Source organism: Mobula hypostoma, chromosome 2, assembly GCF_963921235.1.
Source record: "Mobula hypostoma chromosome 2, sMobHyp1.1, whole genome shotgun sequence".
In the NCBI taxonomy this organism is placed as follows: domain Eukaryota; kingdom Metazoa; phylum Chordata; class Chondrichthyes; order Myliobatiformes; family Myliobatidae; genus Mobula; species Mobula hypostoma.
In genome coordinates, this window is record NC_086098.1 from 43,200,505 (window position 1) to 43,227,732 (window position 27,228).

Here is a 27,228-nt window from a genome sequence, read left to right on the forward strand (position 1 = left end):
GACAGTTGATGACTACTCTACATGTGCCCAGGAGGGCTCCCTCTTATGAAATGGGCCTTTTTATGAATGGGAAGGTTGCCACTCTTTCGATGAGTATGTGACTAAGGAATATTAAAAAAGCATTCCCCATGGTAAATGCCACGTTTGCAGAAAATGTTATTTGTATGGTATATAGCTATTTTCCAATTTGGTCATGAGTCCAGTGTGATTTTTAGTGACTGCTATACATTCTATTATGAAATGTATTAATATACTTCTTGTGGTTATTTGATACCCAATGACAGTTATGTCTGAAGATCTGTCCTGTCATGGAACCAACAACCCAATAAATTTGAGTTTAAATGGCTATTGTTTTCCCTAAAGCAGTGTTTCAAGGATATCTTGTGGATATAAATTTAATGAGCTTCACATCCTGTGCCTCATTTCATGAATGCACAGTTCATAAATTCAAAAACACAGCTCAATAAGGATACTGTTAAAGTAGGAATATATAAAATACACAGTATTGCTCATTAACTTACAAAACTTAATTAGAGGTTGTAGCTGCAATTAGACTTACAGAACATACTGTCCTTCCCAACTTTTTATGACGTCAAACAACTTAAACAATTATTAATAGGCCCAAGACATTTCATGTGTCAATTAAGAAAAACAGCTTACAGCACTTGGTTTCACAACAGGATCCTGTGATTAATCGTCTTCTTGAATTTTTCAAATATTATATAAAATATTAAGAAATGCAATTAATGAAGTTGAGAATGATAAATTATCTGAGTAGATATTTGATAAGCATATGGAAAAGTAGATTTCAAACTAATTTGAATCTCACTAACTCAGCCTCCCCTCTTTGCAGATGGCACTATTGGTTGATGTATTGCCCATACTCATGCATGACTAGAATTGGCTGCAAGCAATGTAGCAATTTTCTTTACATACACATGTCCATGAGAGGTATTGACATGTTTACATCATTGCAATAGCTGAAGCAGACATAATGGCACTATTTTTAAAGATTCTTTTGATGTTCTTATTTCTTCTTTCATTATTAACAAAGTAATTTCCTCTAGGTTTCCTGACTTTCTCCTCTTTCTGCAGCTGGTAGAGTAGGGAAGTACATTCCAAACATATTTGTTGCTTGGGTATAATGAACGCTCTAAACTTAACTAACAGTCAGAATACTCACATATTTGTTTTCTTTCTCATCCAGAATTCCAAAAACAAAACCAAACTTGGGGAACCAACTTACATGATTGTTTTATGAATCATGTTACGATATTTTCTGAAAAATGTTTGGTTATTTAATAAATGTTTCAGACAAAAGCCTTTCAGCAAGTCCTTCTTTAGTGTCCTTGGCATTCAGATGGAATTGGAGAGTGTCTAAAATGTGGCCTACACATGAAAACATTTATATTTTACTATTTTATTGAGAAGAAGTAATGGCTCCAACATAATGTGATATGTCACAGAACTGTAGGATGCAATAGTTTATTTGACTGACTTCTGGGCTTAGCTTGACTGCTACCTACAAGGAGGAACAGAAGAATTCAGGATGAATCATCCTGTCTCTTCTCGTGGACAGTAGACATTTGGGAAAGGGGTCACTGCTGACTTTTACAGAAAGGATTTCACAGAGGAGTGTGGGGTGCAGGAAGCTGAAATCTGACAGAGAGGAAGAAAATAACTAATGAAGATCCATTTTTATGCTTCTTCTGGTTGGTTATAATTGCTCAGCGAGCTGCACCAGGTGTGATGGGCAAAATAACCTCTCTGTGCTGTAGCCATTCTATGATCAACTTGTGACAATTATTTACAAACAAAAATCATAAACTTGCTTGTGGACAAAGACCATTTTGAGTATACAGTGCCTACAAAATTATTCACTCCCCTCCCTTTGGAAGTTTTCATGTTTTATTATTTTACAACTTTAGACTACAAGGCATAGGAGCAGAATTAGGCCTTCTGGCCCATCGAGTCTGCTCTGCCATTCAATCATGGCTGATCCTTTTTTCTTTCTCCTCAATCCCATTTCCCAGCCTTCTCCCGTAACCTTTGATGCCATGTCCAATCAAGAACCTATCAATCTCTGCATTAAATACACCCAACGACCAGGCCTCCACAGCTGCATGTGGCAAGAAATTCCACAAATCCACCACGCTTTACCTAAAGAAATTTCTCTGCATCTCTGTTTTGAAAGGGTGCCCCTCTTGTCCTAGACTCCCCCACCATAGGAAACATCCTTTCAAGTCTCGGCCTTTCAACATTTGGAAGGCTTCAATGAGATCCGCCCCTCATCCTTCTGAATTCCAGTGAGTACAGACCCAGAGCCATCAAACATTCCTTGTAAGATAACCCTTTCAGAATCAGGTTTATTATCACCAGCATGTGACATGAAATTTGTTTACTTTGTAGCAGCAGTTCCATACAATACATAATCTAACAGAGAAAAAATAATAATAAATACAGTATATGTATATTGAATAGATTAAAAAAAAGAAAAAAACAGAAATACCGTATGTTAAAAAAAATGAGGTAGTGCCCAAAGATTCAATGTCCATTTAGGAATTGGATGGCAGAGGGGAAGAAGCTGTTCCTGAATCGCTGAGTGTGTGCCTTCAGGCTTCTGTATTTGCTACCTGATGCTATCAGTGAGAAAAGGGCATGCCTAGGTGCTAGAGGTCCTTAAGAATGGACGCTGCCTTTCTGAGATACCGCTCCCTGAAGATGTCCTGGGTACTTCATAGGCTAGTACCCGAGATGGAGCTGACTAGATTTACAACCCTCTGCAGCTTCTGTAGCCCCTCCATACCAGACAGTAATGCAGCATGTCAGAATGCTCTCCATGGTACAACTATAGAAGTTTCTGAGTGCATTTGTTGGCATGCCAGATCTCTACAAATTCCTAATGAAGAATAGCCGCTGTCTTGCCTTCTTTATAACTACATCGCTATGTTGGGACCAGGTTAGATCCTCAGAGATCTTGACACCCAGGAACTTGAAACTGTTCACTCTCTCCACTTCTGATGCCTCAATGAGGATTGGTATGTGTTCCTTCATCTTACCCTTCCTGAAGCCCACAATCAGTTCTTTTGTCGTACTGATGTTGAGTGCCAGATTGTTGCTGCAACACCACTCCACTAGTTGGCATATCTCATGCCTGTACGCCCTCTTGTCACCACCTGAGATTCTACCAACAATGGTTGTATCGTCAGAAAATTTATAGATGGTATTTGAGCTATGCCTAGTCACACAGTTATGTGTATATAGAGAGTAGAGCAGTGGGCTAAGCACACACCCAAGGTGCTCTGGTGTTGATCATCAGCGAGGAGGATATGTTATCACCAATCTGCACAGTTTGTGGTCTTCCAGTTAGGAAGTCAAAGATCCAGTTGCTGAGGGAGGTACAGAGGCCCAGGTTCTGCAACTTCTCAATCCGGATTGTGGGAATGATGGTATTAAATGCTGAGCTATAATCGATGAACAGCATCCTGACATAGGTGTTTGTGTTGTCCAGGTGGTCTAAAACTGTGTGGAGAGCCATTGAGATTGTGTCTGCCATTGACCTATTGTGGCGATAGGCAAATTGCAAATGGTCCAGGTCCTAGCTGAGGCAGGAGTTCAGTCTAGTCATGACCAACCTCTCAAAGCATTTCATCACTGTCGATGTGAGTGCTACTGGGCGGAGGTCATTAAGGCAGCTCACATTATTATTCTTAGGTACTGGTATAATTGTTGCCTTTTTGAAGCAAGTGGGAACTTCCACCTGTAAGAGTGAGAGGTTGAAAATGTCCCTGAATACTCCTGCTAGTTGGTTGGCGCAGGTTTTCAGGGCCTTACCAGATACTCCATTGGGACCTTCCGTCTTGCGAGGGTTCACTCTCTTTAAAGACAGCCTAACATCAGCCTCTGAGATGGAGATCACAGGGACATCAGGTGCAGCAGGGATCTTCACAGCTATAGTTGAGTTCTCCCTTTCAAAGTGGGCATAGAATGCGCTGAGTTCATCTGGTAGTGAAACATTGCTGCCATTCATACTATTGGGTTTTTGTAAGAAGTAATGTCTTGCAGACCCTGCCAGAGTTGCCGTGCATCCGATGTTGCCTCCAACCTTGTTCAAAATTGTCTCTTCACCCTTGAAATAGCCCTCAGCAAATCATACCTGGTTTTCTGGTACAGGCCTGGGTTGCCAGACTTGAATGCCACAGATCTAGCCTTCAGCAGATGACGTACCTCCTGGTTCATCCACACTTTTGGTTTGGGAATGTACAGTAAGTCTTTGTAGGCACACACTCAACCACACAGGTTTTAATGAAGTCGGTAATAACTGCAGTATACTCATCCATGTTCAAAGATGAATCCCTGAATACAGTCCAGTCCACTGATTCAAAGCAGTCCTGTAGGCGCTCCTGTGCTTCCCTTGTCCATACCTGGAATCATCCTTGTGAAACTCCTCTGGACCCTCTCCAATGCCAGCACATCTTTTCTAAGATGAGAGGCACAAAACTGTTCATAATACTCGAGGTGAGGCCTCATCAGTGCCTTATAAAGCCTCAGCATCACATCCTTACTCTTGTATTCTAGACCTCTTGAAATGAACGCTAACATGGCATTTGCCTTCCTCGCAACCGACTCGACCCGCAAGTTAACCTTTAAGCATATAACTATATATCAATTACAGCACGGAAACAGGCCATCTCGGCCCTTCTAGTCAGTGCTGAACGCTTACTCTCATCTAGTCCCACCGACCTGCACTCAGCCCATAACCATCCATTCCTTCATTGTCCTTATAGCTATTCAATTTAACTTTAAATGACACCATCAAACCTGCCTCAACCACTTCTGCTGGAAGCTTGTTCCACACAGCTACCACTCTCTGAGTAAAGAAGTTCCCTCTCATGTTACCCCTAAACTTTTGCCCTTTAACTCTCAACTCATGTCCCCTTGTTTGAATCTCCCCTACTCTCAATGGAAGAAGCCTATCTACGTCAACTCTATCTATCCCCCTCATAATATTAAATATCTCTATCAAGTCCCCCCTCAACCTTCTACGCTCCAAAGAATAAAGACCCAACTTGTTCAACCTTTCTCTGTAACTTAGGAGATGAAACCCAGGTAACATTCCAGTAAATCTTTTCGGTACTCTCTCTTTTTTGTTGACATCTTTCCTATAATTTGGTGACCAGAACTGTACACAATACTCCAAATTTGGCCTTACCAATGCCTTGTACAATTTCAACATTACATCCCAACTCCTATACTCAATGCTCTGATTTATAAAGGCCAGCACACCAAAAGCTTTCTTCACCACCATATCAGCATGAGATTCCACTTTCAGGGAACTATGCACCATTATTCCTAGATCCCTCTGTTCTACTGCATTCTTCAATGTCCTACCATTTACCATGTATGTCCTATTTTGATTAGTCCTGCCAAAATGTAGCACCTCACATTTATCAGCATTAAACTCCATCTGCCATCTTTCAGTCCGCTCTTCTAACTGGTCTAAATCTCTCTGCAAGCTTTGAAAACCTACTTCATTATCCACAACTCCACCTATCTTAGTATCATCTGCATACTTACTAATCCAATTTGCCACCCCATCATCCAGATCATTAGTATATACGACAAACAACATTGGACCCAGTATAGATCCCTGAGGCACACCACTAGTCAGCAACCTTCAACCTGACAAACAGTTATCCACCACTACTCTCTGGCGTCTCCCAGGGTGTCCTGCACAAGTACTCCTAAGTCCCTCTGCATCTCAGATTCCTGGATTTTCTCTCCATTTAGAAAATGGTCTGCACGTTTATTTCTACTACTAAAGTGCATGACCATGCATTTTCCAACATTGTATTTCATTTGCCACTTTCTTGCCCATTCTCCTAATCTGTCTAAGTCCTTCTGCATCCTACCTGTTTCCTCAACACTATCTGCCCCTTCACCAATCCTCATATCATCTACAAACTTGGCAACAAAGCCATTTATTCCATCATCTAAATCATTTATATACAGCATAAAAGGAAGCAGTCCCAACACTGACCCCTGCAGAACACCACTAATCACAGGCAGCCAACCAGAAAAGGAACCTTTTATTCCCACTCGCTGCCTCCTACCAATCAGCCAATGCTTTAAATATGTTAGTCATTTTCCTGTAATACATGGGCTGTTAACTCAGTGAGCAGCTTCATGTGTGGCACATTGTCAAAGGCCTTCTGAAAGTCCAAATATACAACATCCACTGCGTCCCCTTTATCGATCCTACTTGTAATCTCTTCAAAGAATTCCAACAGGTTATTCAGGCAGGATTTTTCCTGAAGGAAACCATGCTGACTTCGTACTATCCTGTCCTGTGTCTCCAAGTACTCCAGCACTTCATCCTTAACAATTGACTAACATCTTCCCAATCACTGAGGTCAGGCTAACTGGTCTATAATTTCCTTTCTACTGCCTTCCTCCTGTCTTAAAAAGTGGAATAACGCTTATAATTTTCCAGTCCTCTGGCACCATGCCAGAGTCCAATGATTTTTGAACAAACATTTCTAATGCCACCACAATCTCTAACTCTAACTGCTTCAGAACCCTAGGGTGCAGTTCATCTCACCCGGGTAACTTATGTGCCTTTGGGTTTGTGAGCATCTTCTCTCTTGTAACAGTAACTGCATCCACTTCTCTTCCTTCACACACTACAACATCAGCAATACTGCTAGTGTCTTCCACAGCGAAGACTGATGCAAAGTACTCATTTAGTTCAGCAGCCATCTCCTTGTCCCCCGTTATTATTTCACTTCCTTCATTTTCTGGTGGTGACTCACTCTCATTTCTTTTATTTTTAACCTACTTGAAAAAACTTTTACTATCCACTTTGATATTATTTGCTAGCTTGCTTTCATATTTCATTTTTTCCCTTCTAATGATTTTTTTAGTTGCTGTCTGTAGTTTTTTAAAAACTTCCCAATTCTCTATCTTCCCACCACTAATTTTTGTTTTGCTGTGTGCCCTCTCTTTTGCTGCTACAATAGCTTTGACTTCCCTTGTCACCCACAGTTTGTACTATTTTATAACCTTGAGTATTACTTCATTTTTGGAACACGTGTCCTGCACCATCCTCACTTTTTCCAGAAACATACACGATTGCTGCTCTGCTGACATCCCTGCCAACAGCTCCTTCCAATTTACTTTGGCCAACTCCCCTCTCATACCACTGTAATTTCTCTTACTCCACTAAAATACTGCAACATCAGACTTCACTTTCTCCCTATCAAATTTCAAGTTGAACACAATCATATTGTGATCACTGGTTCCCAAAGGTTCTTTTACCTTAAGCTCCCTAATCACCTCCAGTTCATTACATAACACCCAATCCAGAATAGCTGATCCCCTAGTAGGCTCAATGACAAACTGCTCTAAAAAGCCATCTTGGAGGCATTCAACAAATTCACTCTGTTGAGATCCATTACCAACCTGATTTTCCCCAATCAACCTGCATGTTAAAGTCTCCCATGACTACCATAACATTGCCCTTTTGCCTCGCCTTTTCTATTTCCTATTGTAAACTGTGGTCCACCTCCCAGCCATTGTTAGGAGGCCTGTATAAAACTTCCATCAACGACTTTTTATCCTTGCAGTTTCTTCACTCAATCCACAAGTATTCAACATCTTCTGATCCTGTGTCACATCTTTCTACTGATTTGATGCCATTCTTTACCAGTAGAGCCACACAACCCCCTCTGCCTACCATCCTATCCCTCCGATATAACATGTAACCTTGGACATTCAGCTCCCAACTACAACCATTCATCAGCCATGATATCATATCAACATCATACCTGGCAATCTGCAATATTGCAACAAGATCATCCACCTTATTTCTTATACTACATGCATTTAGATACAACACCTTGAGTAGCATATTTGCTATCCTTTCTGACTCTGCATTCCTAATGATTTGATGCTCAGCCTGTTGGCTGCAACTAAGTTCCAGCACCTACCTGCCCTTCCACACAATCTGATTGCACGTATCTTTACTTTTTTACCATCTGTCCTATCCTGAGTCCCTTCACTCCGGTTCCCACCCCCCTGCTAAGTTATTTTAAACCCTCACCAACAGCTCTAACAAACCTGCCTGCGAGAATATTAGTCCCCCTCGGTTTCAGGTTCACTTTTGAACAGGTCATACCTCCCCCAGAAGAGATCCCAATTATCCAAGAACCTGAAGCCCTGTTCCCTGCACCAGTTTCTCAGCTACATATTTATCCACCAAATAATCCTGTTTCCACCCTCACTGGCGCATGGCACAGGCAGCAATCCAGAAATTACTACCCAGAAGGTCCTGCTTCTCAGCTTTCTACCTAGCTCTCTAAATTATCATTTCAGGACCTCATTGCTTTTCCTTCCTATGTCATCGGTACCAATACGTACCAAGACATCTGGCTGCTCTCCCTCCCTCTCCAAAATGATGTGGACATGATCTGAGACATCCCTGCCCCTTGCACCTGGGAGACAACATACCATCTGGGTGTCTCGTTCACATCCACAGAATCTCCTGTCTGTTCCCCTCACTATCGGGTCCTCTATCACTACCGTCCCCCTCTTCTCTCTCTTTCCCTTCTGCACCATGGACCCGTGCTCAGTGCCTGTAACATTGGATCACAGTGGATTTAATTTGGCTTTTTGAGACTGATCACAGAAAAATACTCTTTCATGTCAAAGTGAAAACAGATCTCTACAAAGTGATCTAAAATAATTACAAATATAAAGCACAAAATAATTGATTGCATAAGTATTCACCCCCATTCCCTTTAATATGACACACCAAATCATCACTGATGCAGCCAATTGGTTTTAGAAGTCACACAATTAGTTAAATGGAGATCACCAGTGCACAGTCAAGGTGTTTCAATTGATTGTAGTCATATATCTGGATGGTCCAACCGCTGGGGCGTAAGTATCCTGGCAAAAGCTACACAAAGGAATACTGCAAGCAACTCCGTGAGAAGGTTATTGAAAAACACGAGCCAGGAGATGGACATAAGGAAATTTCCAAGTCATTGAATATCCCTTGAAGTGTAGCCAAGTCAATCATTAAGAAATGGAAAGAAAATGGAACAGCTGTAAATTTGCCTAGAGAAAGTCATCCCCAAAATCTGAGTGACTGTGCAAGAGGGGAACTAGTGAGGGAGGCCACCTAGAGACTTATGACAACTCTGAAAGAGTTACAAGCTTCAGTGACTGAGATGGGAGAGACAGCGTACACAACAACTGTTGCCTGGCTGCTTCACCAGTCACAGCTTTACAGGAGAGTGGCAAAGAGAAAGCCACTGTTGAAAAAAAATGCTCATGAAATCTTCGCTAGAGTTTGAAAGAAGGCAAGTGGGTGACTCTGAAATCAGCTAGAAGAAGGTTTTAAGGTCTGATGAAACCAAAATTGAAATTTTTGGTCATCAGACTGAACACTGTTTGGCATAAGCCAAACACCGCACATCATCAAAAACTCACCATTACTTCATGAAGCATGGTTGTGGCTGCATCATGCTGTGGGGATGCTTCACTGCAGCAGGCCCTGGAAGGCTTGTGAATGTAGTGGGTAAAATGAATGCAGCAAAATACAGGGAAATTCTGGAGGAAAACCTGATGTAATCTGTAAGAGAATTATGACTTGGGAGAAGATTTGTTTTCCAGCAAGACAATGACCCCAAGCATAAAGCCAAAGCTACACAAGAATGCCTTAAAAACAACAAAGTTAATGTCCTGGAGTGGCCAAGTCAGAGACCAGACCTCAATCCAACTAAGAATTTGTGGCTGGACCTGAAAAGGGCTGATCACTCATGATCCCCATGCAATCTAACAAACCTTGAACAGTTTTGTAAAGAAGCATGGGAAAAACTTGCAGTGTCTGGATGTGTAAAGCTGATAGAGACCTATCCACACAGACTCAAGGCTGTAATTGCTGCCAAAGGTGCATCTACTAAATACTAACTTGAACGGGGTGAATATTTATGCAATCAATTATTTTGTATTTTGTATTTGTAATTAATTTTGATTGCTTTGTAGAGACCTGCTTATACTTTGACACAAGATGCCGGTGAGGGTAGAAACACTGATCAGTGTCAAGTAAGCCAAATAAAATTGGAGGAGAAGATGGCAGCGTGACTGCAGCACGCGCGGCCACTTCGGTGGTGATGTCTGTTATCTGTCAAGTAGGGGACCGTGCACAATTTTGATTTGATGGAGACGGATGTGAGAGTACGGAGGAACATCTGGAAAACTTCTGAAATGCCTGCTTTGCTGCCGCTGCTACTGTGTGGTAACCGGAATCTCCGGAGCAGAAGGCCCCGAAATCCTCAGCTTTGCTTGTTTCAGCAGCCGGGACGAGGTCAAAGGCACTCGGCAGAGGATGGGGCTCAGGAGGCTGTATCGGAGGGGCTGGTTGGAGGCTCGAAGTTTTTGGACGGATGGACTCAGTGTCTGCTGTGGTCGGCTGCTTCCAAGGCATTGGCAAGTTGACGGTGCCTTGAGGTTTATGGCAGGGAGTTTCTCCCTTTTGCCGACTGCTATCGGGGACTTGGGAGTTGATCGACTCGGGACGTTGAGACTTTTTTTTTAACCGTGCCCATGGTTTGTTCTTCGTCAAATTATGGTACTGTATTGCACTGCTGTAACTATATGTTATAATTATGTGGTTCTGTCAGTTTTAGTCTTTGGTTTGTCCTGTTTTCTGTGCTATCACTCCAGAGAAACATTGTATCATTTTTTAATGCATGTATGCATTTCTAAGTGACAATAAAAGAGGACTGAGTGTTCTCATAATCTAAAATCTAAATCTAAATCCATTATGTAATGTTGTAAAACAATAAAACATGAAAACTTCCAAGGGGATGAATACTTTTTATAGGCACTATGGGCACATTATGAATTACATTTTGTAGCTATTATATGATATTGTTAGTAATGAAATAGGTTTGTACAATGTGCACTGTTGGAATTAGTAATGAAAGTGACCTAAGGACACTCCTGTTTTTAACAACTTGGAGCAATGGTGCATACAAAACAAAGTGAATAAGAACCAAAATTCATGTAGTTCATAAAGATATTAGTAAAATTTACTGATCCAAGATAATTAACTTGAAAGATATTGCAGCCCTCATACACACACAGGCGAATGTTTCAGTTATTTTGTTATAAGCCTTTTAAAAATAGTAATAAACCAGTGGTTTTCAAAGCACAATTAATTTGATCATTAGTCATGCATGAGAAAGCTTGCATTCATTTTGCAAAGAAAAAAAGCACTAATACAGCAGTCACTGAATGAAATAACCATTAAAGCACATAAAAATGCAGTTAGCAGTGATACCATACCAACCAGATTTTTAGTTCTTTTCAGATTAAAAATTGCCAGACTTGACCCTTATAAAGGTACCTGTTATGTTATTTCTGAGTTAATCAGTTAACCACATTCAATACTGACAATCAGCGTGGATAACAATCTTTTAGGCATGGGGTGTGCAGCCCCATCCCATAAAAATCCAGAGCTAGAGGAATGCTATCAGAAGCTCCAAAGACCCCACCCCTGCAAGAGGAAGGCTCTGTCAGAAGCCAATGACTCAGTGGGGGACATGGACTTAAGAAGAAGAAGATAACAATCTCTGCATTGAATTTGTGCTTCACTGGTTAGAGATACAATTATTTAAGGCTTGGACTATATTGTAGAAAAGAATCAATTCAAGTATATTGAGAACTACTACTACTTTGGATGTAAATGATTTCACCTTATTTGGTAGGTGATGGGCAACAGTATATTGATGTAAATTTACCTAAGGTACAATAAAATGAGAGTGCTGGATAGCATAATAGAATAAATTAGTGCTATACTGAACAGTCACAGATTAAGAAAGACCATAGGGTAGACAAGGGCATGTTTGGGATGTGTCAAAGCTTAGTGAGCTATCATTGAGAATACTGCCATGGTAAAGTGGATGAAATCCATTTAGTTGGATTTAAAAAGCCAAATCAGGATGACTGTGCAACCACACAAAATGCTGGTGGAACTCAGTAGGTCAGGTAGTACCTATGGGAAAAAGTAAACAGTTGATGTTTTAGGCTAAGATCCTTTTGTTCACTCTTTTCCATAGATGCTGCCTGATCCATCAGCATTTTGTGTGTGTTGCTTTCGATTTCCAGCACATGCAAATTGTCTTGTGTTTGTGATTGTGCAACCAGGAATGCTTCATTAGCCATCACATAGTGAGGGAAGTGCAAATCAGTAAATCTGCAGAGGAGTTATTGATTTGTGTTAGAACTATAGAGTTTTGTTATTTGGAGAATGCAAACATCTAATACTAATTTGGGTAAGATCAAGATAGATGGAAAGGACAAACAGGGATTTCTGATATGTGAACAACTGACCAAATACCTCCTTGCCCACAAGGAAGGAGGCAGGACTGAACCTGCAAAGAGGAATGAAAAGAGCTAAGAAGACCTTCAATAAGAATAACCTTGTATCATAAAGTCTGGATTAGTAATAGAGAAGGACAAGGAAAATTCTGCAATCAAACTTCTAAATTGAAATATGTCTAATTTCAATACGATGTGAGGGGATGCCAAGAGGTCCTTCAGAATTTAGATACACTTGCACAAAGAAAAGAGAGGAGAATCAACAGGCCTCGTTGGATGATCGGGGGGAGAGGGAATGCAGTGAGCCAAAACTGGGAATGACACATGTTGGGTGAATTCTTCAAATGTGATCCAGGCTTAATTCAATGACTTGACAAATGGTTGAAGCAAGTGAAATAGCTGATGAGGAGAAAACATGAAAACTTCTGAGGGTTATAAATACATCACTTTATACTTCCTAGATGCCTAAATATATTGGAAAAGTTATTTACACGCTTGTTGAGCTAAATTGGTTGTCTTCCTCCATACTCTTTAGTACCTTATATCTCAGTTTTGCTTTTTTAGTCTTCTTCTGAAATGGCATTCTAGCTCAAAATGGGTTTGTCATTCTTACAGAAGGAGGTGTCAATTCAATCTGGAGTTGAGTTCTATTGCAATAAAATTTCCCAAAAGCTACATTGTAAGGTAGAAAACCACACTTGCTTTTTCTTAGTACATTACACTTCACACAAGTTACTGGAGGAACTAGAACTAGAAATATGCTTGCTATGGATGTAAAACACAGTTAAATTCCATTGCAAATAGCTATATTGCGGACATAGAGGGTGGGAAATGAATGATTGCTCAGCATAGAGGGGAGATGAACCATGCAGTTGAATCATTACCCCCTGACATAGATGTCTGACATCTTCTCTCCTGTCATGAAAGCATCATCTTGAAGAACAACATCATCAGTGTTCCAAATAATAACACGCAGTTCATAACTGGTTAACAACAAAAGCAACAAAGAAAAATGAGCAAACCAAAACACACTTCAAATCCCACACAGGTCACACAGATGTACATACCCCCTGACAAAAATGTCACTAGATTTCTCTCCAGTGAAGTAATCATCGTCTTCCAAGATAACCTCATCTGTATTCCAAACTATCAGTCTAAGCTCATATCTGGCAGAGAGGAAGGAAATCAGGATAAGATGCTGGGGCACATGTAACATGACTGCACACCCATCAAGCTGCATTCTCTCTGTTGGTATTAACTTGGTACTACAAAGCTTCCAAGTGTTTTCAATTCAAGGTGGATTCTTTGCTCGAGGGAAGTGAGGAGCTGAAACAAAATGAGTTTCCCAAAGTATTATCAGAACGTTCCTTTGATTTGCACTATATTGACTTCTTGAGTTGAGGAAAAACTTTTTCACCCACAGAGTTGTGGATCTGTGGAATGCTCTGCCTCAGAAGGCAGTGGAGGCCAATTCTCTGGATGCTTTCAAGAAAGAGTTAGGTAAAGCTCTTAATGATAGCAGAGTCAAGGGATATGGGGAGAAGGCAGGAATGGGGTACTGATTGTGGATGATCAGCCATGATCACAGTGAATGGTGGTGCTGGCTCAAAGGGCTGAATGGCCTACTCCTGCACCTATTGTCTATTGAGACAGTAGTCTTGCTGGACCCAAAACCTACTGCTGATTAGACTCTTATTGGAGAAAATTTCATGCTTCAGATTCTTCAAAGTTCACCAATTTTTTTTATCATTGCAAAACAGTATTTGTATTATCTTGCTTAACAATCACTGAGATTTTGTTTTAGAAAGCAATTCCAGAAATTGTTATTTTTAATGACTACAGACAATGATAGCTACACAGTCACAAAACTCAACAAAGTTTAATTTCTCATATTTTCTCATCCTTATAATTAGGACAAGTGGGTTAATCAAGAATAAATAACTGAGAGAAGAAGAAGTGAAAGAAAATATCTAAGGGACAACTCTTTTCAAACATTAGAGAATATCCCCTAGTGGAGCAATAGATTATCTGCATTTATGGTAATTCAGCACTAATGTTTGGCACTGTGTCTTCTCGGCACAGTACGATTCCATTCACATATGTGATAACAACACTTTTGGAAAGCGGTGAAATCATCGGACAAAGTAAGCATGGATTTGTGAAAGGAAAATCATGTCTGACGAATCTCATAGAATTTTTTGAGGATGTAACTAGTAGAGTGGATAGGGGAGAACCAGTGGATGTGGTATATTTGGATTTTCAAAAGGCTTTTGACAAGGTCCCACACAGGAGATTAGTGTGCAAACTTAAAGCACACGGTATTGGGGGTAAGGTATTGGTGTGGGTGGAGAATTGGTTAGCAGACAGGAAGCAAAGAGTGGGAATAAACGGGGTCTTTTCAGAATGGCAGGCGGTGACTAGTGGGGTACCGCAAGGCTCAGTGCTGGGACCCCAGTTGTTTACAATATATATTAATGACTTGGATGAGGGAATTAAATGCAGCATCTCCAAGTTTGCGGATGACACGAAGCTGGGTGGCAGTGTTAGCTGTGAGGAGGATGCTAAGAGGATGCAGGGTGACTTGGATAGGTTGGGTGAGTGGGCAAATTCATGGCAGATGCAATTTAATGTGGATAAATGTGAAGTTATCCACTTTGGTGGCAAAAATAGGAAAACAGATTATTATCTGAATGGTGGCCGATTAGGAAAAGGGGAGGTGCAACGAGACCTGGGTGTCATTATACACCAGTCATTGAAAGCGGGCATGCAGGTACAGCAGGCGGTGAAAAAGGCGAATGGTATGCTGGCATTTATAGCGAGAGGATTCGAGTACAGGAGCAGGGAGGTACTACTGCAGTTGTACAAGGCCTTGGTGAGACCACACCTGGAGTATTGTGTGCAGTTTTGGTCCCCTAATCTGAGGAAAGACATCTTTGCCATAGAGGGAGTACAAAGAAGGTTCACCAGATTGATTCCTGGGATGGCAGGACTTTCATATGAAGAAAGACTGGATGAACTGGGCTTGTACTTGTTGGAATTTAGAAGATTGAGGGGGGATCTGATTGAAACGTATAAAATCCTAAAGGGATTGGACAGGCTAGATGCAGGAAGATTGTTCCCGATGTTGGGGAAGTCCAGAACGAGGGGCCACAGTTTGAGGATAGAGGGGAAGCCTTTTAGGACTGAGATTAGGAAAAACTTCTTCACACAGAGAGTGGTGAATCTGTGGAATTCTCTGCCACAGGAAACAGTTGAGGCCAGTTCATTGGCTATATTTAAGAGGGAGTTAGATATGGCCCTTGTGGCTACGGGGGTCAGGGGGTATGGAGGGAAGGCTGGGGTGGGGTTCTGAGTTGGATGATCAGCCATGATCATAATAAATGGCCGTGCAGGCTCGAAGGGCCGAATGGCCTACTCCTGCACCTATTTTCTATGTTTCTATATTCACAAATACTTTATGGAGAAATGCAACAGAAATATTCACACTCCAACAATTAACCCGAAATTGTCTGAAACAATTAACCACAAAACAAGGATATGATTAGAGTACATATATTGGAGAATACCGGAGGCCGTTCCAGAAACTATACTTTAGGTGTTAAACAAGGAAGGATTCTTAAACAACATTACACTGAGAGATAAAACAAGCAAACATTGTAATCCCTGGAATGTAGTAATGCAAAGATTTCCTTGACGCTTTCAAGATAAAAAGGATAATTTCGTCCACTGATTAAGAGCTCTAGGTTTCAGTCTGAAGACGCAGCTAGGTCTTTCAGATCTGAAATTAAATGTACACTGCACACTGAGCATAGTGGTAATTTGAGACTCTCTTTTACAAATAGCATCTGTTGTTCTGTTTCTTGCCGCTTTTAAGTCAAGGGTATTAACAGATATGAGGAATAACGGAACCATGTCACTCATAACCTCTCTGAACTTAAGCTAAGGCTGGAACGATTAAATATCCCACTACTGAATCTATGTTCCCATGTTTCTAATTCATCGTTGTCCTGTGGGGTGGTGTAATTTGTGATACAATGTCATCTCTACTTTTGAACTCTGAGGCACGTATGATACACTCAGGAAAATGTTCTGATTTTCATGATGCTGGGCCTGGGCGACAGGGGTTTACATTTCGTCAATTAGCCAAAAACGGTGAGATTCTGCTGCTTAATATTCAAATTGTGTTCCAATGGGCAAGGATTCACACAGGGACCCAACGGCCGAAGAAATATGACAAAAACAGAGTGAGCATGATGTTATTTGTTTAGCTAAGTTTAAATCTTGCAAAGTAAACCTCAGACATCACAGCACAGAGAGCAGTCATGACCTGTAAGGAAGATAATTTATTTTGATCGGTAATTTACTTTTGCATTAATAGGTCAACATATTGAACATCCTGTGATTAGAGAACAAAGGTTCTCTGTATGGCTTGAAAATTAATCATAATGACTTTATTTTTATTCTCTCAGTTTTAGAAATAATATCCACCCTGAGGCCTTTGTGTGTTAACTGCAGAGAAAATAATGGCAGACTTGTTGGTTGATAATACCTGCCATAAAACATGACACTGCTGACCAGGTGGTTCAGAATTAGGATCCAGGAGCTGAGTAGTAATTCCTAAATAATGTTGGAAAAGCTTTGAGGTGGGATTTTCACAGAAATAAAAGGATGTTATTGGTGACTAAAAATTTTGAGAGGTTTTGTTCTATTTCATTTGTGGCTAAGTTTAATTCACTCATCAGCTATGATAAGATAATCTACATACAATGTTTGTAAATTAAAATGAATTGTACTTTGTCATTTAAAAATACCAAACACCAGGCTTTTTCTCTCATTGTTAATCTGTCCTCTTCAGGAGAAAAGTGCTCAATTCTGGTCACCTCACTCCAGGAAGGACATGGAAACCATAGAAAGGGTGCAGAGGAGAATTACAAGGATGTTGCCTGGACTAGGGAGTATGCTTTATGAGAATAGGTTGAGTGAACTTGGCCTTTTCTCCTTGGAGTGACGGAGGATGAGAGGTGACCTGATAGAGGTGTACAAGATAATGAGAGGCATTGATCGTGTGGATAGTCAGAGGCTTTTCCCCAGGGCTGAAATGGATAGCACGAGAGGGCATAGTTTTAAGGTGCTTGGAAGTGGGTACAGAGGAGATGTCAGGGGCAGGTTTTTTATGCAGACATTGGTGAGTGCATGGAATGGGCTGCCGGCAACAGTGGTGGAGGCGGAAATGATAGGGTCTTTTAAGAGACTCCTGGATGGCTAGAGCATAGAATAGTACAGCACAGCACAGGCCCTTCGGCCTACTATGAGCTTAGGCTACATGGAGCTTAGAAAAATAGAGCCTATGGGTAAAGCCTTGGTAGATCTAAGGCAGGGACATGTTCGGCACAGCTTTGTGGGCCGAAGGGACTGTACTATGCTGTATATTTTCTATGTTTTCTATGTTTCTAACTTAAGAAACAGCAATATCCTCACAACTATTGCAATAAGCATAAAAAAGAACAATTGTGCTGAATTAAAAATGTTGGACAACACCTCAAATAATATGAAATACTTTACTTCTTTGGCTTCCTTGGTGATATATCAATTGCTGCTCCTGGAGCAGGCTGGTCCTTTGGAAACATATCGACAAACAGTTCAATGCGACCCTGAAATTATACAGAAACCACTTTCAAGTTAATTATAGATAGCGCAGTCCCAATTCGCAAAATGTTTTCTATTATTTTGACTCAACTTAGAACTGGGCATACCACGCTTAATTCCTGATATTTTGTTGGAAATATCCTTCTGTGTTGTGTAGGTTTTGTCATCATTATGATACAACTGAACACATTCTATTCCATCATGAAGCATATAAGGTTGAAGAAAATCAAATACAGGCTTCACTACAATCTTTGGAGGTAGTTTTCATTTTAAAACTTTATTAAGTTATGGAAGTGACTTTAATTTAATTCACAGTATTTTCTTTCACTATAGGGATTTTTGGAATAATTTAGTTTTCATTTGATAAAGTTTTATTTCTCAGTTCTCTACACCACAGTCCAGTAGAGTTGGTGGCAGTAATGCACCTATAAGTTGGACTACTAAGAATCATTAAAAGTCAAAAGCAGAAGAAGAAGAAGAAATATGCTTTCTGGACTGTGCAATGACAGTTTTGGAGTCCAATTCACAACTCACCAGCGCTGAGTTTTCTGTAATAACAGAGACTGGTTTACTTTGGTGGCTTCAATTAATTCTCTTTTTGAAAGTATAAATAAATATCTCTCTTTGGCCTCAAGCTCTCTTTTGCATCTCAAAGTAACTAACTCCACAGTGAATTCTGGGCTCCAGCCATCAGTAAATATTCAAAAGACATCCTGGGCCCTGATACATCCATAATTAAGGATCCCACTCTTTCAGTGTAGAAAGCTAAATTATAGAGATTTGAACTATTTTCCACCAGGATAGTAACTAAAAGCATCACTTGTTAGACAGCTCACAAGAGAATTATCCTCCCCCAATTGTTAGATCAAGGTGACTTCTTCCATCAAGAATTTTTCTGCAAATAGTATTGTTCTATCCATGAAAAAAAACAAATAACTTTGATGGCATCTCGTGCTAGTAATGCATCCGAGTTTTCTGGAGAGTAAATTTGAATATAGAGATAAATTTAGCAAGATCATAGGGGAATGGAATTCATTAATGACAGATTGTTGAAACCAAGTTTGATATTTTTAAATGTAAAATAAATCAAATGCAGAAATACCTAGCAAGTCAGGCACTAAGTCAGAAAGGGAAATAAAGTGTCTTTGACTTGAAACGTTAACCCTGTTTCTTGTTCCACAGATGTTGTCTAACCTTCTGGGTGCTTGCATATTTTTCAATTTTATTTCAGATTTTTGGCATTTGCAGTTTTTGGATTTTGATTTTATTTACATTCTCTATATAGGGAAAACTTTGATGGGTGGGTCTTTTGTGTCCAGTATCGGTATCCATGGATCAACTCTAAGAATATGGAATAGGTCTCTCCAACAGGGAGAAAGATGCAGCAGATTCTTAACACACTGCAATGACAATGTCTCCTCCTTTCTGATTTTTCTCTTTGACTTTGGTAAAATCTTTCATGTTCCCAATCTGATGTAACATTAATTAAATGCCAGCATCTATAAAAATGTTAACTGCAGTATTTTTAATAGATTGACATTATATTATTACGTTATGTAATTGTGTTAATATTTTAGAGGATATAAGTATATTTCTTCCTCTTACTATAGAAATGTTCCATCTAAAAGCCATGAATCCTATGTGGAACAGTTAGATTTTAGTGCTCTCTATGCATGGAAGTTCAGTATGGCCAGGCACGAACTGAGAAGTTGTAAACTTCCACCTGGCTGATGACCGATGAAAGGACTGCAGTGTATATGTGCTGCATTGCAGATGGACATCACAGTGCAGCCAGAATGTGTAGAGATTTCCAAGCAGATAAACTGGGAACTCTGTCACCGGACCCAGAAACTGCACTCATCTTTATGGAGAGCAATGGCTGAGAGAGAAATAGATTCAACCTTATTTACAGTTTTATAATGAATTTCCATTAACTTAAATATACTTGCCTTTCAGATTTTTATTGCTCTTTATGTTGTTATATCATCTTTGATAGCTGCTGTATCTTTGTAGTGTGGTTTAATTGGCTCTCTTAATTGCTAGGTGCAGGTAGAGGATTGGTGACCCCGGGTGCTGATTCCAGATCAATATTTGATCAGATGGAAGTGACCTTTTCTGACTGGCATGAACAATTGTGCAATTCTTTCTGCACTGCTCCTTGGCCTAGCTTCTTCTCAGCGATTATTTTTTTCATAATTTGGATTCTATTTTGGCGTTTCTTTGACAGTCGCATTAGTCTTCAAATAGTTTGACCTAAAGCATAATATCACGGCCAGCAGACTCTATGACAGCCTTTGATTTCTCAATAACCTTACTGAAGCCAGGGCAAGAATAGGAATCAGAAATGATGTGGAAAGTGCTGAAAATGTTCAGCAGATCAGACAGAATTAACGTTGTTCCTCTCTCCGTTGAGCTTGTCTGACCCGTTGAGCATTTTCAGTATTTCAAATATCTAGCTTTTGCAGTACCTCGTTGCTCTTATCTACACAGAAATATGATAATTATGTCATCTGTGCTCTTGGCGGAATGCCTTACTTGCAGGGAGTATATATCTGAAATCTCAGGTGATACAGATCATTATTTTCCAGGTAGACTATGATCTGAAACAGTTTATACTTCAATGTGCTCATGGTGATCACTCTCACAAAATTACACTGTACGATCTTTTCTCCCGGGTTTACTGTACCTGCTCAATGCCTGGTTTCTCAGGGTTCAGCAGAGGCCTTGTTTCCACATGTTCTGGAACTAACTTGCAGCCGACCCGTGGCACCTGCTCCCAGTGCTGGAGGACAATCAGGGACAAGTGTTCATCAGTCTCCTTCTTCACTCCTGCGGAGGAGAAATTAAAGCAGTTGGCCAACATTGGTTCTGTGTGCTCTTCACAGGGAAATTTATGAGACTGTGGTGTTAGCAGCTGTGAAACTTATAACATGTACAATCTATTTGTAATAATAAAACAAAACAAATTAAATAAAAATTTAAAAAACTAAACCAAATAAAATAAATGAGAGTATTTGTCACAAAGAAAATGAGGTATTTTAAAAGTCCAGGATATATACTTTCTCATATTCCTGTAGCTATCAGGTTTTGAGATGATGGGGAACAGAAATGATTAACTATTACTTCATACCATTTTCATCCTCAATCTCTGTTGGGCCCGTAAAGACTCTGTTGGCGACCTTTACTCTTCCTCCAGGACCGAAGTGAGGCCCGTCTACTTTGCCTTCTTTGCAAAGTTTTGTTAGTATCTGAGTTGGGGTCATTGGATCTCTCCAGACATTGTATCCATGACTGTGTACAGGAAGAACACATTGGTACACATTAGAGGCTTGATGACTGACAGTGAAATGCAACATACCCCAGTTGTGTTGCTTTGTTAATCTGACCTCAATAATGTCATGGCACTACTCTCTAAAGTACTTCCAGTTTACATTGTGATCCTTACGCTGGGTATTTTTTGACACATAAATATTGTACTCTAACTGTGGTGGGAGGCAATCGTCAGGTCCTGCACAATCCAGCCCATTCTTATTGTGGGGCTTTGCACTTCAGAGCTTGAATGAGCTTGATCATTTCACAAGTTTCACCATCCACAGTGGTAGGCAGTTGCCAATGTGGATGGAAAAGTTAGTCAGAGGAAAGACTTCTCTGGTTAATTTCAATTAATACTAATGACTTTTCATTATTAAATGTATGAGCTGCCAAAAGGACATGAGGTGGTCTGGAACAGGAACTTGGTTTCTACCAACTGAACCCCATTGACCACTCTGCTGTTGACACTCTGGAAGCTGAATTTCTCCTACATGCTGGCATTGTAAATTTTCCTCTGGCTTTAATCACACTGATTTGCTCTTTTTCATATCCCATCAACTTTTCCCTGCATTCTCTTATTGTTATTGTTATAGCTTCTGACTCAATCACCTACCCTGGTAATTGCTTTCACAAACACACGTTTGTCATAAGAGTGTTCACCTGCCAATTTTTTTCTAATTCTTGACATTTACTTTAGTATCTCTAATACTCCTCAGCCAACACTACAGCTTACAGTCTCACTTGACCAACTGATCTATGAGCTATAACCAGCACACCAGTCGTGAATCCATGTGCTCCTAGAGAGGAGGCAGCACACAGGTCTGGGAGTGAAATTTAAAGGGGAAAGCTTCACGGGAACTCAGCTATAACCGACACACCGATCATGTGTTGGAGAACAGGGAAGGTTCAGGCATAAAAGGGAGACACTGCCTAGCAGAGCAGTCATCAAAGGAGTGGTCTGAGGCAGAGTGGTAGGGCTTTGGCTCACTCGGGCTTTGGCAATGTAAGTAGACTTCATTTTTTTTTCCCTTGCATTTTTTTTTTGGAGGAACAGAGAGCATGTCTGTAGGGTTAGTTCTTTGCTCTGGGTGTCAGATGTGGGAATCCTGGGAATCTTCCAGTCTGCCAGGTGGCCACATCTGCGCCAGGTGCACTGAGATGCAGCTCCTGAGAGACCGTGTTAGGGATCTGGAGTTGTGACTTGATGACTACAGCTTAGGGAAAGTGAGCTAGAGATAGATAGGAGCTACAAGGAGTTAGTCACTCCAAGGCTGCAGGAGTTAGATAAGTGGGTGACTGTCAGGGAAGGGATGGGAGAGTTCAGATAGTAGAGAGCACCCCTGTGGACATCCCCCTCAGTAATCGTTATCTCATTTTGGATGCTGTTGGGGGGGGGGGGTGACATGACAGAGGACGACCACGGCGATCGGGTCTCTGGTATAGCCTGGTTCCATAGTGCAGGATGGAGAGAAGAAGATGAGGAATGCAATAGTCATTGGGGATTCCATAATGAGGGGAACAGACAGGAGGTTCTATCAGCCTGATAGAGATGCCCGCATGGTGTGTTACCTCCCAGATGCCAGGGTATGGGATGTGTCAGATTGGCTGCTGAGTATTCTCGAGGGAGAGGGTGAACAGCCAGAAGTCTTGGTACACGTTAGTACCAATGACATAGGTAGAAAAAGGGAAGAGGTCCTGAAGAAAGAATTCAGGGAGTTGGGGAAGATGCTGAAAAGCAGGACCTCCAGGGTAGTAATCTCAGGATTGCTGCCTGTGCCACGTGCTAACAAGTGCAAGAATAGCATGATCAGGCATATTAATGCTTGGCTGAGAGACTGGTGTAGGGGGCAGGGCTTCGGGTTCCTGGATCATTGGGGCCTCTTCTGGGGGAGGTAAGACCTCTACAAAAAGGAGGGGTTACACGTGAACACAAAGGGGTCCAGTATCCTAGCAGACAGGTTTAATAGAGTTGTTAGGGAGGGTTTAACCTAATTTGGCAGGGGGATGGGAACCACAGTGATAGGGCTGAGGAAGGGGAAAACAGAAATAAATCGAAGATAGCTTGCAATAGAGATAATAGAAAGGACAGGCAGGAGATGAGGCATAATCACAGCCAGTGGAATGAGTTACAGGGTAACAGAGGCATGGTGCAGTTAAAACAGAAAGCAACAAATACTGGACTGAAAGTGTTGTATTTGAATGCATGCAGCATAAGAAATAAAATGGAAGATCTTGAAATTCAGCTACAGATTGGCAAGTATGACGTTGTGGCCATCTCTGAAACTTGGCTAAAGGATGGCTGCCATTGGGAGTTGAACGTCCAAGGATATATGGTGTATCAGAAAGATAAGTTAGTAGGCAGAGGGGGGTGGTGTGGCCCTGTGTATAAGAAATCATATTCAATCATTAGAAAGGGATGATATATGATTGGAAGGTGTAGCATCTCTATCGGTTGATTTAAGAAATGACAAGGGTAAAAGGACCCTAATGGCAGTTGTATACAGGCCTCCAAACAGCAGCCGGGATGTGGATTACATACAGCAGGAGACAGAAAAAGCATGTCAGAAGGGCAATGTCATGATATTCGTTGGGGATTTTAACATGAAAACCAGGCCAGTACTGGACCTCAAGAGAGAGAATTTGTAGAATGTCTAAGGGATGGTTTTTTAGATCAGCTTGTTGTTGAGCCCACTAGGGGATTGGCTATGCTGGACTGGGTGCAGTGCAATGATCCAGAGGTAATAAGAGAGCTTAAGGTTAAGGAATCCTTGGGGATCAGTGATCACAGTATGACTGAGTTCACTTTGAAATTTGAGGGGGAGAAACTGAATTCCTATATGTTGGCATTTTAGTGGAATAAGAGAAATTACAATGGCATGAGAGGGGAACTGGCCAAGATTGACTAGAAATCTACTAGCAGGAAGGACAGCAGAACAGCAGTGGCTGGAGTTTCTGTGAAAAATGAGGGAAGTGTAAGACAGATATATTCCAAATAAGAAGAAATTTTTGAATGGAAGAAGGACATTACCATGGCTGACAAGTGAAGTCAGAGCCAAAGTAAAAGCAAAAGAGAGGGCATACAATGAAGTCAAAGCTAGTGGGAAGACAGAGGATTGGGAAGCTTTTAAAAACTTGCAGAAGGAAACCAAGAACGTCATTAGGAAGGAAAAGATGGATTATGAAAGGAAGCTGGCAACTAATATCAAAGAAGATACTGAAAGCTTTTTTAAGAATATAAAGGGTAAAAGAGAGTTGAGGGTAGATACATGAAAATGAAGCTGGAGATATTGTAATGAGAGACGCAGAGACAGCAGAGGAACTGAATGTGCCTTTTGCATCAGTCTTCACAGTGGAAGACATCTGCAGTATACTGGACATTCAAGAGTGTCAGGCAAGTGAAGAATGTACAGTGAAAATTACTATTGAGAAGGTGCTGAGTAAGCTTAATGGTCTGAGGGTGGTTAAATCTCGTGGACCTGATGGAATGCATCGTTGGGTTCTGAAGGAAGTAGCTGGAGAGATTCTGGAGGCATCAACAATGATCTTTCAAGGATCAACAGATTCTGGCATTGTACAGGATGACTGGAAAGCTGCAAATGTTACTCTGCCATTTAAGAAGGGTGGGGGGCAGCAGAAAGGAAACTATAGACCGCTTAGCCTGATATCAGTGGTTGGGAAGTTGTAGGAATCGATTGTTAGGGATGAGATGACGAAGTACCTGGGGGCACATGACAAGATAGGTCAAAGCTAGCATGGCTTCCTGAAAGGAAAATCCTGCCTGACTAATCTACTGCAATTTTTTGAGGAAATTACAAGCAGGGTAGACAAAGGAGATGTAGTAGATGTGGTGTACTTGGATTTTCACAGGGCCTTTGACAAGGTGCGACACATGAGGCTGCTGAGCAAGATAAGACCCCATGGAATTACAGGGAAGTTACTAGCATGGGAAGAGCATTGGCTAGTTGGCAGAAAACAGAGAGAGGGAATAAAGGGATCCTATTCTGGCTGGCTGCCAGTTACCAGTGGAGTTCCACAAGGGTTGGTGCTGGGACCACTCTTTACAATGTACAGTATATCAATGATTTGACTGCGGTATTAATGGATTTGTGGCTAAATTTGACGATGATACAAAGATAGGTAGAGGAACAGGTAGTGTTGAGGAAACAGATAGCCTGCAGAGAGATTTAGATAGTTTAGGGAATGGGCAAAGAAGTGGCAAATGAAATACAATGTTGGAAAGTGTATGGTCATGCACTTTGGTGGAAGAAATAAGTGGGCAGACTATTATTTAGATGGGGAGATATTTCAAAATGCAGAGATGCAAAGGGACTTGGGAATCCTTGTGCAGGATACCCTAAAGGTTAACCTCCAGGTTGAGTCAGTTGTGAAGAAGGTGAAGGCAATGCTGGCATTCATTTGTAGAAGTTTTGAATATAAGAGCAGGGATGAGATGTTGAGGCTCTATAAGGCACTCGTGAGACCGTACTTTGGGCTCCTTATTTTAGAAAGGATATACTAACATTGGAAAGGGTTCAGAGAAGATTCACGAGAATAATTCTAGGAATGAAAGGGTTACCGTATATGGAACATCTGGCAGCTTTTGGGCTGTATTCCATGTGTTACATGACCATGGTTTCGTTTACTGTGGGTGTCACTTTAAAACACCCGAATGAGGCGGGACTATGACATTAGTATAACAAGCTGCGACAGACCGCTGGGACTTTCGGGGGGGGGGAGGGAGAGGGGGAGAGGGGGAGAGGGAGAGAGGGAGAGAGGGAGAGAGGGAGAGAGGGAGAGAGGGAGAGAGGGAGAGAGGGAGAGAGGGAGAGAGGGAGAGAGGGAGAGAGGGAGAGAGGGAGAGAGGGAGAGAGGGAGAGAGGGAGAGAGGGAGAGAGGGAGAGAGGGGAGAGAGAGAGAGAGAGAGAGAAAGCAAGCAAGCAACTGGAGTAGCTTGTTGCAGCAATGGGTAAAGTCTAATACTTTCCCATGCCCTGCGAATTGGGTTGATCAACAGCACCCAGTGCACATTTGATCTGTGACTGTCACTTCGTATGATCCATACGTGGATTCTGTTGGAGTATCCAGTGGCAACCACTTTTGTTAACCCTTACATGGATTTGGGTACATTATGTGGTAACCACTTGTGCTAAAGGAATATTCCGTGGCTGTCACCTTTGTGATATTTCTACGTGGATTTTGGGATGACTTGATGGATAAGATCTTCGGCACCTGTTATTTCGTTTTTCCAGCATGGAACCTGTGGAAATCTCTGTAATCGCCTCCTCTCTACATTTTGATGTGGATTTACAAGTTTCTTCCCTCACTTATTCCGTGGATTACTGGACTGGACTTAGCCATCCTAAGACTTTATGAACTGTTCCTAAGCTTGACTGTTTGGGAGCCACACACATATAACACTGTTAATTTGTGTTTATTTCATTTAATTTTCTATATTTTGAGTAGATACTAATAAAGTTAGTGGTTTTAACAGTAAAACCTGACTCAATTTGTGATCCATTGCTGCTGGTACGTAACACCTGGAGTTCAGGAAAATGAGGCGGGGGGATCTCATAGAAACATTTCGAATGTTAAAAGGCCTGAACAATTAGATATGGCAAAGTTATTTCCCATGGTAGGGGAGTCCAGGACAAGACGGCACGACTTCAGGATTGAAGGACGTCTATTTAGAACGGAGATGCGGAGAAATTACTTCAGTCTGAGGGAGGTAAATCTGTGGAATTTGTTGCCACAACTGGCTGTGGATGTGAAGTCATTGGGTGCATTTAAGGCAGAGAGAGATGGGTTCTTGATTAGCCAGGGCATCAAAGGGTATGGAGAGAAGGCAGGGCAGCAGGGATGACTAGAATAATTGGATCAGCC

At 41.2% G+C, this 27,228-nt stretch overlaps 1 protein-coding gene across 1 annotated transcript in view; it reads right to left on the reverse strand.

Annotated features, from left to right (window-relative positions):
- Positions 1-27,228, reverse strand: part of otofa (otoferlin a) — a 379,390-nt gene that overhangs the window by 10,326 nt on the left and 341,836 nt on the right. Inside the window, exons 40-43 of the mRNA XM_063071051.1 lie at positions 21,167-21,327; positions 20,723-20,865; positions 17,953-18,041; positions 13,458-13,556 (exon numbers count right to left, since the gene is read on the reverse strand). Of these exons, the coding sequence (XP_062927121.1) occupies positions 13,458-13,556; positions 17,953-18,041; positions 20,723-20,865; positions 21,167-21,327 (492 nt within the window). The remainder of the gene's footprint in view (positions 1-13,457; positions 13,557-17,952; positions 18,042-20,722; positions 20,866-21,166; positions 21,328-27,228) is intronic.